At 58.1% G+C, this 11,588-nt stretch overlaps 1 protein-coding gene across 1 annotated transcript in view; it reads left to right on the forward strand.

The window, feature by feature from the left end:
* The window catches only part of ATP6V1F (ATPase H+ transporting V1 subunit F), a 9,455-nt gene extending 250 nt beyond the window's left edge, over positions 1-9,205 (forward strand). The window contains exon 2 of the mRNA XM_015850920.1: positions 8,930-9,205. Within this exon, the coding sequence (XP_015706406.1) occupies positions 8,930-9,131 (202 nt within the window). The 3' untranslated portion in view covers positions 9,132-9,205. The remainder of the gene's footprint in view (positions 1-8,929) is intronic.
* The last annotated feature ends 2,383 nt before the right edge of the window (positions 9,206-11,588 follow it).

Below are 11,588 nucleotides of genomic sequence, written 5' to 3' on the forward strand. Positions count from 1 at the left end.
CCCATATCACAGTTGCCCCATACTCACAGTGTCCCCATATCACAAGTGCCCCATATACAAGTGTCATATCACATATCAGCTCCCTCATATCACAGGTGTCCCTCCATACTCTAACAGTGCCACCAATATCACATGTGTCCCCATCTCCGAAACCAAGTCGCCTCACAAAATACAATACTCACAGTGTCCATTATGTTGTTCACAGTGCCCATAGTACAGTGCCCATTACTCACAGTGTCCCATTCACAGTGCCCCATAGTGTCGTCACATGTGGCCGTCCCATACTTCACAGTGCCCCCATATCCACAGTGTCCCATAATTCACAATTCCCATAGTTCACAGTGCCCCCATTATCACAGTGTCACCATATTACAATGCCGCCCATTATAACGTGTCCCATATCGCATTCCGCATATACAGTGTCCCCGATAATCACAATCCCCCATGAGCGTGTTTATTGTAATGTCGACCGCTCGCTACCATATTCGCCATTTGCCGTCCCTATATCACCATGTGTCCCCTCTATAACACTGACGCCCCCCGTCCCGTACCCCCCCGTTCGCCCCTCTGCCGTTGTTTGGTCCCCCGTAGCGACGCTGCGGCGGCGCTGGTGACCAGGAAGTCGTGGAGCGGAGCGCGGGGGGCTGCGTCTGCCGGGGGGAGAGGTAACCATTTGGGGGGTGGTCACAGTCACGTGCCTCATTGACGGTCCCCCTCCACCCTCCCAGTGTCCCCCCCTTTTCCCCCCCCACCCCTTTCACTCTCCCGTAATCCAATCCCCTCCCCCCCCACCTGCCCCTTTCCTTTCGGCCGCCCCCGTCGCGTGCCCACTATCCCATCCCCTCTCATGTCCCCATCCCGTGCCCCCCCCATCAGGTCCCCCATATCCCTCTTCTTGTCCCTCCTCACATCCCCCCCGGCCCCCCCCCCTGTCCCGAACCTCCTCCCTACCCCGCCCCCAACCCTCCCTAATTCCCCATCCCCCCCCCGTGCCCCCACGTCCTCTACCGCCTCATGCCGCCCCACACCCGTGTCCCCAGTACGTCCCCCACCCCCCGTGTCTCCCCTCCCCGCCCATTCTCGTCCCCCCCGTGTCCCTCTGTATCCCCACGTCCCATCCCCACCTCAGATCCCCAACTCCCCCCCCCAATATCCCCTACCCCTTTTCCGGTGACTCCTCCTCCCACACCAGCCCTTTCTGCCCCCCGACCCTCTTGTCCCCACGTCCCCCGTCCACCCCGGGACCCCCCGGTGGGTGCCCCCTGTGTCGCTCCCCACAACCTCGGCCGTGTCCCCTCTGCGTCCCCACCTCAACCCGTCGTCCCCGTGTCTCCCCTTGTCCCCCTCCCTGCCCCTCCTCCTCTCCCATCCCCCCCTCAGCCGTGTCCCCCCCCCCGTGTGCCCTCACCTTCCCGGTCCCAACGGTTTTCTCTCACCTCCCCGTTGTTCCCCCTTCTCACGTCCCCACTGGCCCCCCCGTGTCCCCCCCCTGCCCCAACTTCGTTCCCCTTCTGCGTCCCCCTGGCTCCGCCGCCACCCGTCCCCCGTCTCTGTGTCCCACGCCCCCGCCTCCGTTTTCCCTGTATCATCGCCGTCCCCCCCCACATTCGTGGTCCCCTCTGTCCCAGTCCGCCCCCACGCCCCTTCCCCCCCTTCTGTGTCCCCACGTTCCCCCTCGTGCCCCCCCCCTCCTGTTCCCGGCCCGGTGTCCCCCTATATCCCCCTCTCTCATCACGCCTCTGTCCCCATTCTCCCACCCCAGGAACAGCGATAACGTTCCGGGACGCTGTTGGCTCCTATCGCTGCCCCCTCCCCTGCCGGTTTGATTGACGCTGATCGATGGATGGAAAGATTGGATTGACGGATGATTTGATGGAATGGACGATTGGATTGATTGAATTCGGAATGTTGATTGACAGCTTGCGTTTTGGGGCCGAGCTCGCGGTGACAATAAAACTTCACCTCGAGTGAGGTGGGGGGTGTGAGATCTTCGGGGTACACGTGATTCAGCTGCGAACGGGACACGCGGGCACGATTCCGGCAAACTAACCGTGACACTAAACACGGACACTGACCAGACACGACGCGGACACACCGTGACGACCATACTCGGGGACGGGGGGCGGAAGACATGTGGACACATAGTGGGATAATAGAGTGCTGGCCCTATATGGGGACTATAGGTGGACACAGAGCTGCCTAATGGGTGACTTATTTAGGGGGACAATTAGAGCTGCCCTATGGGACTATTAGGGGACCAACAGTGTGCCCTATGGGGACTATATTAGATGCTGCCCTTATGGGGACTAATTAGGGGACAGCAGTGTACGCCTATGGGGAGAGCATGGGACAACAGAGTGCCCTATGCGGGGACAATTAGGGGGATCATCAGTTGCGCCCTATGGGACCACCAGCACTGCCTCTAGGGACATGGGGAACAAGTGCTGCCCTATGGGGGACGTCAAGCACTGCCCTTATAGGACATATGGGGTCATTATATTCTTCCCTAGGGGAGACAACCAAGCTAACCCCTGCCACTATGGGATTGGGGACTACCAGAGGCCCTATGGGGAAATTGCTTTCTCTATGGGGACACCAGCACTGCGCCTACTGGGGGAACGGTGAACCGTAGTGCTGTTTTATAGTGGACATATCAGCTGCTGCCTCTAATGGGACACCAGTGCGCCCTATGGGGACTAATTATGGGGACATCAGTGTGCTGTCCTATGGGGGACATTATGGAAAACGTGGTACGTCCCTATGGGGACACTGCGGTGACAATGAAGCAACATCTTCCTTATGGGGCCAGCAATTGTTTCTCCTATGGGGCTCAGCACTGCTTCCTATGGGCGTTCGCTAGTACTCTTCCCTTATGGGAACAGCACTTTCCCTATAAGGGACTATTGGGGACTAGCAAGCACTTCCCTATGGGGACACCCTGGGGCCACCAGTACTTCCCCCTATTGGGGATCACTGCACGGAGACCACCATATTACTTTCCGTATGGGGACATGTATGGACATGCTGAACCTGCTCCTATGGGGACAGGGGAACCAACAGCTCCCTATGGGGACACCACAGCTCCTATGTGGACATGGGGGACACTTGGCAGCGTCCTATGGGACATGGGGACACCTAACAGCTCCTATGGACATGGGGACACTGATACTCCCTAATATGGGGGAACATTCTGATTCTGGCAGCCTCCGTATGGGAGACACCTAAGCAGGCTCGTATTGGGGACAAACGGTTCGCAACACCCACAGCTTCCAACGATCGGCGCATCCGTCACACTCCATGTTTCCGTGCTGTTGCTTCCATTATCGGCAGAGGGATCCCCTCCCATATCCCCCTCTTTCCTTAAGGGCATACCGTGCAACACCTCTTATAGCAACCCCCACTATCGCAGTGTTCACTCCCACTATTCAGCATGCCCACATTATTGCATGCTCCTCTCTATAGCTAGCCCCTGTATATGTACAGTATCACAATTTATCACAGCCCTCCATTATTGCGGTCATGTGCCCCTATTGCAGTCCCCTATATGCAATGCTCCAGTAACACAGCCCTATCACAGCCCTAGGCAGCCCATATTTGGCAGTGCCTTCCCATTAGTTTGCAGTGCCCCCATCTGTGTCGCGCCCTCTTGTCAGCCCTCTGTTATTGCACGTGTTCTCCCTATCACAGCCCCCTAGTTGCAAAGCCCCCATTATTCTGCAGTCCGTGTCCCTATAATGCGCTAATGCCCCTCATATTTCTCCGCACGCCCTGTATGCTCAGTGCCTCCCCTATTGTCAGTGCTCTGTGAAATGGGTGCCCCCATATCTGCATGCCTCCTTATAATCATCAGCCCCCTCTATTGGTCAGTGCCCCTCCATATCGGCAGCCCCCAATATGCGTCAGTGTCCATTTTTGCTAGCCCCCTTATTGTATTTGTTCGCCTATTTGCAGCCCCACTATTAGCAGCCCCTAATGCGGTTGCCCCCATATCGCAGTGTCCCCTATTGCAGCCTCCCCTGAATAGTCAGCCCTCTGGGTGCCCCCCATATTGGCAGCCCGCTATAGCAAGCCCCTGCTGGGTGTCCCCATAAATCGGTTCAGCCCCTGTATTTTAGTGTCCATATCACAGTGCCTCTATATCGACTAGTGTCCGCTAATGAGGGCAACAAGCCGTCAATATCAGCAGCCGGCTCTTGGGTGTCCATTATTATCAACAGCCCTGTATTGCAGAGCCCATATCGCAGTGTGCCACTTTATTCAGTGCCCCTCATGGAGCGAGCCCCTCTGGATGTACCCCCATAGTGTCTTAGAGCGCCCTATAGCTATGCCCCTACTGGGTGCCCCCCATACTCGCAGTGCCTCCCTATTAGCAGCGCCCCTATTAATTGTGGTGCCTCCTATGGTTGACAGTGTCCTATAGGCGCCCCTCCTGGCGTGCCTCCATATTATCACAAGCCCTGTATTGCAGTGCCCAATATCACCGGTGCCTCATTATCGCAGTGTCCTCATTTTGCTAGCCCCCTATTTGGGTATTGTCCCTATGCAGCCCCTATATTGGGTGTCGCCCCATGTCAGCCCCCGGACCATCTATCTGGCAGGGTCGTCGGCGGTGAACATGCCCTGGCGCGGCTGTCAGCATCCGAGTTCCCGTCCGCGGCGTCGTACGGATTGCTCCTTGGAAGGGGATCTCGAGCACGGCGGGCACGAGCGCGTCGTGGGCCTCCTACTGCAATGGGCGGATCAGCTACCGCCAACACACTGATATTGATCAGGAATGATCCCGATGTCGTCGGCGGCTCAGGGATGCTTGCCCTGGGGGGGAAGGGGTGGTATAGGGGGGGAGGAACAGGGAACACAATGGGAATGTGGGGTTGGCGTTAAAGGGGCTGTGGGGGGTAAGGGGGGATGTGGGGTTAATGGGGAGATGTGGGGTTAAGGGGGAGATGTTGGGGTTAAGGGGAAGATGTGGGGTTAAGGGTGGAGATGTGGGGTTAATGGGGTGTAGATGTGGGGTTAATGGGGGAGATGTGGGGTTTAATGGGGGGATGTTGGGGTTACAGGGGCTCCTGTGGGGTTAAGGGGAGATGTGGTGGTTAAGAGGGGTTTGGGGGTTAAGGGGGGAATGTGGGGTCTAAGGGGGGATGGTGGGGTTGGTTAAGGGGGCTGTGGGGTTGGTTAAGGGGCTGTGGGGTTAAGGGGGGTGTGGGGTTGGTTAAAGGGGCTGTGGGGTTAAGGGGGCTGTGGGGTTGGTTTAAGGGGGGCTGTGGGGTTAAGGGGGCCTGTGGGCGTGTTAAGGGGGCTCGTAGGGCGTTTGATTAAGGGGAGGATAGATGTGGGGTTAATGGTGGGGGCTGTGGGAATTTGGTTAAGGGGCGCTGTGGGGGTTGTTAACGGGGGGTATGTTGGGCGTTAAGGGGGTCTATGGGGTTTGGTTAAGGGCGGCTGGTGGGTTATTAGGGGGAGGCTGTGGGTTAATGGGTGGATGATGTGGGGTTTGGTTAAAGGGGCTGCTGGGGTTAGGGGCTTGTGGGGTTTGGTTAATGGGGGTTTGGGGGCATTGTGTTAAGGTTTCGGTTGTAAGATGGGGGGTCTGTGGTGGTTGGTTAAAGGGGTGGGGCTGTGGTGGCTTAAGGGGGCTGTGTGGGTTGGTTAAAAAGGGGCCTGTGGGGTTAGTAAGGGGGCCTGTGGGGTTAAGGGGTGAGATGTTGGGGTTAAGGGGGGGCTGTGGGGTTGGTTAAAGGGGCTGTGGGGTTAAGGGGGGCTGTGGGGTTAAGGGGGGCTGTGGGGTTGGTTAAGGGGGCTGTGGGGTTGGTTAAAGGGGGGGGCTGTGGGGTTCCCATTAATGGAGGGCTGTGGTCGGTTTGGTTCTACAGGTCTGTAGGGTTAAGGGGGGGTGGTCTGTGGCGTTCGTTAAGATGGGAAGGCTGTGCGGGTTGAAGGGGGGGTTGATTCGTGGTGTTAAGGTGGGGCTGTGGGGGTGGTTAATGGGGGGGCTGTAAGGGTTGAAATTAAGGGGAGAGATGTGGGGGTTAAGGGGGGGGCTGTGGGGGTTGCATTAAGGGGGTGTGGGGTTGGTCTGATCGGTGGGGATGTGGGGTGAGGGAGATATTGTGGGATTGGTTGAAGGGGGGCTGTGGGGTTGGTTAAAAGGGGACTCGGTGGGGTTAAGGGCGGTCTATGGGGTTCGGTTAAGGGGCTGTGCTGGGTTGAGTTAACTGGAGCGCCTTGTGGGGTTGGTTTAAGGGGCTGTGGGGTTAGGCGGAGGGTGCGGATGTTGGGGTGGTTGGTTAAAGTGGGGCTGTGGGGTTGGGTTAAGGGGGGGTGTTGTGGGGGTTTAAGGGGGGGCTGTAGGATTTGGTCTGTGGAGTTTGGTTAATGAGGTTCTGTGGGGTTTGGTTAAGGGGGGATAGCGAGGGCCCCGTCCGCCCCGAGTGACTTTATGGGGATCGTCTCATCCACAACCCCAGACCGTGCCGAAATGCCCCCTAGTCTCCCCCCCCCGATTAACATTGATGTGTGGGGTTCCACCCCAATTCGCAGCCCCCAAAAAGCCCGTCGCCCCGCAGCACGCACCTCTGGTTTCTGACTTCTGTAGCGACTCCCTCGAATGTGTCACCCTGACAGCTCATAATGTCCTTCTGTGGGGGGGGGAGGAGGTTATGGAACTCTATGAGGAGACGCAGGACCTCCCACCATCCCACAGGCGCCATAGGGACGCCCGCTTGTACACCCGCTCCCAATCGATCGCCCCCTTGATATTCCTCCCATGGATTACCTCGCTCCTTGGTTAACTCCTTCGATATTGCCAGCTTGTATGGCGCTCCCTAGCGGACCCCTTTGTCCCAACCATAGACCCCCCCTGTTTATCCCTCCATAGACCTCGCCTTGTACTCCCCCCCATGGACTCCCCCCCTGCACGCCCCCCATGATCCCCCTTGTACCGCTGTCGCAGCGACATAGACCACCCCTTTATGTCCCCCATAGACCTCCCCTTGGTTACCCCCCTCAAATAGTATCTCTCCTCTTATGGTGAGTCCTCGTCTGTATCGGAGCCCGGCCGACATGTCTTGGTATCTGATCACGCAGTCAGATTGGCCCTATCCGGTATCTCAATTGTATGCCTTTGTTGCCCGACCCTAATGGTAGCGTCCGCGCATTGTAACCCTGCTTATGTGACTGGCCCGGTTGTGTTGAACGCGCCCGTTTTCCCGCGAATAAGAGACCTTGGAGGATCTCGCGCGCGTTGTATCCGGCCGCCCATAGGGATGCCACCTGATTGTATCGCCAGCGCATGGAGCCCCTTGTAAACCTGCCTCCATGAAGACAACTGAGCCGTGTTGTTATGCACGCCCCCCAATATAGAACCCCGTGTTATCCCCCCATAGCCCGCCCCTTGGGTTGGACCTTCCCCCCGATGGGACTGCTCCCCCCGTCTTGGGTACTCAGTCTTTCGGTAATGGAGTCGTGCCCCCTTGTACCTCCCCTCATAGACCACCACTTGTATCCCCTATGGCCCCCTCCCTTGTGTTCCCCTTGTATCCCCCCCCATGGACCCCCTTGTAATAACCGCCCTATGGACCCCTTGTAATTCCCCTCCATTTGGACCCCCTTTTATCCCCCCAGAACCCCCTTGTAACCTCCCCCTTGTATCCCCCCAGTTGACCCCCGGACCCCCCCATGGACTCCCCTTGGTACCTTACTGTCGCAGTCGAGTAGTCGCCCCCTGTTAACCTTCTCCGGGCCACCCCGCATAGACGTCCTGCCCTTGTGAACATCCAGTGGTAGACCAATTAGACTCGCCTATAGTACCGCCCCCCCATAGACCCTTTGATACCCCCGCAGTAGAGCCGCCTTGGTATGCTCCGCTTCCTTAAAGACCGCCCTTTGTATGCCACCCATGACACGCCCTTGTAACCGCCGCCATAGATCCCCCGTTTGTTACCCCCCGCCCATATGAGACCCCCCTTGGTATACCCCTCCATAGGATCACGCTCTGACATAGTTATCCCCCTCCCATGACGCCTTTGATAACCCTGCCTACTTGTAACAGACCTATTTGGATCCCCCTTGTACTCACTCGTCCCATAGACCCCCCTTTGTACCCCGCCAGTAGACCCCCCCGTTGTACCACCCCAAGTAGACCCCATTTGTGACCTTCCCCCATATACGCCCTGCCGTAGGTACCTCGCCTCCTGATCAACCCACCCTTAAGTACCCGATCCCCCATAGACCTCCCCTTGTACCCCCTGCCATAGACCCCCTGTGTAACCCCCCCATTGACCGACCCTTGTACATCTGCCACCAGAATGAGGACACCCCTTGGTGATCCACGGCCCATGGGCCGCCCCTTGTTCTCGCCCTCTATGGAACTCCCCCTCTGTAGGCCTCCCACCCCCATTGGACCACCCGTTGGTATCCTCCGCAGCTCTGCATAGGACCTTCCCCGATTATCGTATTCCCCTCCATAGACCCCGTGCCGTTGGTACCCACCCGGAGCGCCCAGTAGGACCCAGCTTATAGTGTAATCCGCGTCCCTTAGTAACCAGTCCCTATGAGACCGCCCTATCGGGGTAACTCCTCGCCATGTGACGCCCGCCTTGTACCCCTATGGAACCCCCATAGACCCCTCACATTGTACCCCCCAAGGACCCCCTTTTGCAACCCCACCTGTGTATCCCCCCCATTGGACCCCCTTGTACCATCCCCTATGGGAACCCCCCATAGATCCTCCCTGTGTACCCCCCCTATGGACCCCCCTCGTACCCCCCCATGGACCCCCCTTGTAACCCCCCCCTTGTATCCCCCCATAGACCCCCTTGTACCCCCGATGTACCTCCCCCTTGTACCCCCCCATGCCCCCCCCCCCTCCATTCCTCATCCTCCCATGTGTTCCCTGTTCCTCCCCCCCTTACCCCCCTTTCCCCCCCAGGAGCTTCCTGAGCCGCGACGACATCGGGATCATCCTGATCAATCAGTGTGTGGCGGAGCTGATCCGCCATGCAGTGGAGGCCCACACGCGCTCGCTGCCCGCCGTGCTCGAGATCCCCTCCAAGGAGCATCCGTACGACGCCGCGCGGGACTCGGTGCTGCGCCGCGCCAGGGGCATGTTCACCGCCGACGACCTGCGATAGATGGGGGCTGACATGGGGGCACCCATATAGGGGCTGCTATAGGGGACAATACAATAGGGGGCTGCAAAATGGGACACTGCGATATGGGGCACTGTGATATGGGGCACTGCAATACAGGGGCTGTGATATGGGGGCACCCAGAGGGGCTGCTATAGGGGACACTGCAATATGGGGGCACCCATATAGGGGGCTGCTATAGGGGGCACTGCGATATGGGGGGCACCCAGAGGGGCTGCTATAGGGGGCTGACATATGGGGGTACCCAGAGGGGCTGCTATAGGGGACTGATAAATGGGACACTGCGATATGGGGCTCTGCAATACAGGGGCTGTGATATGGGGACACCCAGAGGGGCTGCTGTAGGGGGCTGCTATAGGGGACACTGCGATATGGGGCACTGTGATATGGGACACTGCAATACAGGGGCTGCGATATGGGGACACCCAGAGGGGCTGCTATAGGGGGCTGCAATATGGGGGGCACCCAGAGGGGCTGCTATAGGGGGGCTGCAATAGGGGACACTGCGATATGGGGGGCACCCATAGGGGCTGCTATAGGGGGGCTGCAATAGGGAACAATACAATAGGGGGCTGCAAAATGGGACACTGCGATATGGGGCTGCGATATGGGGCACTGCAATAGGGGGGCTGTGATATGGGGCTGCAATATGGGGGCACCCATACGAGCACTGCAATAGGGGGGCACTGAGATACAGGGGCTGCAGTATGGGGCATTGCTATAGGGGGGCTGCGATATGGGGGCTGCAATAGGGGGGCTGTGATAGGGGACACTGCAATACAGGGGCTGCAAGAGGGGGCACACAGATGGGGGGCACTGCAATATGGGGGGCACTGCAATATGGGGCTGCCATAGGGGCTGTGATAGGGGCTGTGTTATGGAGCATTGCTATAGGGGGACTGCAATAGGGGGCACTGCAATATGGGGGGCTGTGATAATGGGATACTGTTATACAGGGGCTGCTATAGGGGGGCTGCAATATGTGGGGCTGTGATAGGGGGACACTGCGATATGGGGGTTGCTATAGGGGTGCACGGTGCCCTTAAGAAGGGGGGGATGGGGGGGGTCCCCTCTGCCTGTTGGAAGCACAGCAGGAAACATGGAGTGCTGACGGATGGGCCGTGTTGGAGCTGTGTGTGTTGGAACCGTGTCCCCATACGGAGCTGCTGGTGTCCCCATACGGAGCTGCCAGAATCCCAGTGTCCCTATAGGGATGTATCAGTGTCCCCATGTCCCATAGGGAGCTGTTGGTGTCCCCATGTCCCATAGGGAGCTGCCGGTGTCCCCATGTCCCATAGGGAGCTGTTGGTGTCCCCATAGGGAGCTGTTGTGTCCCCATGTCCCCATAGGGAAGTGTCAGTGTCCTCATGTCCCCATAGGAAAGTATTGGTGTCCCTGCAGTGTCCCCATAGGGGGAAGTACTGGTGCCCCAGTGTCCCCATAGGGAAGTGCTGCTGTCCCCATGTCCCTATAGGGAAGTGCTGTTCCCATAAGGAAGTACTAGCGACCCCATAGGGAAGCATTGCTGGCCCCATAGGGAAACATTGCTGGCCCCATAGGGAAGTGCTGCTCATTGTCACCGCAGTGTCCCCATAGGGAAGTACCACGTTTCCCATAATGTCCCCATAGGACAGCACTGATGTCCCCATAATGTCCCCATAGGGCAGCACTGGTGTCCCCATAGGGCAGCGCTGATGTCCCTATAGAACAGCACTGGTGTCACCGTGTCCCCATGGCAGTGCTGGTGTCCCCATAGAGAAGCATTGTCCCCATAGGGCCCTGCTGGTGTCCCCATATCCCCATAGGGCGGTGCTGGTGTCTCCCTAGGGAAGAATTAATGACCCCATATTCCTATAGGGCAGTGCTGACGTCCCCATAGGGCAGCACTGGTGTCCCCATGTCCCTAGAGGGCAGTGCTGGTGTCCCCATAGGGCAGCACTGATGTCCCCCTATTGTCCCCATAGGGCAGCTCTGTTGTCCCATGTTCTCCCCATAGGGTACACTGCTGTCCCCTATTGTCCCCATAGGGCAGCTCTATTGTCCCCATAGGGCACACTGTTGTCCCCTATAGTCCCCATAGGGCAGCTCTATTGTCCCCTATAGTCCCCATAGGGCAGCTCTGTTGTCCCCTATAGTCCCCATAGGGCAGCTCTATTGTCCCCTATTGTCCCATGTCTCCGCCCCGTCCCGGTTGTGTCCGGTTGTGTCCGGTCGTGTCTGGTCGTGTCCGGTTGTGTCCGGTTGTTGCCGTGTCCCGCGTGTCCCGGTCGCGCTGTCACGTGACCCCGTGTCCCACCCCCCCACTCCTCGGGTGGGGTTTTATTGTCCCGCAGCTCCGGCCCCAATAAACGCAGCTGTCAATCAATCCGTCAATCAATCAATCGATCCATCCATCAATCAATCCGTCAATCAATCTTTCCATCCATCGATCCGTCAATC

The sequence above is a fragment of the Coturnix japonica genome, unplaced genomic scaffold (assembly GCF_001577835.2).
Source record: "Coturnix japonica isolate 7356 unplaced genomic scaffold, Coturnix japonica 2.1 chrUnrandom588, whole genome shotgun sequence".
Classification (NCBI taxonomy): domain Eukaryota; kingdom Metazoa; phylum Chordata; class Aves; order Galliformes; family Phasianidae; genus Coturnix; species Coturnix japonica.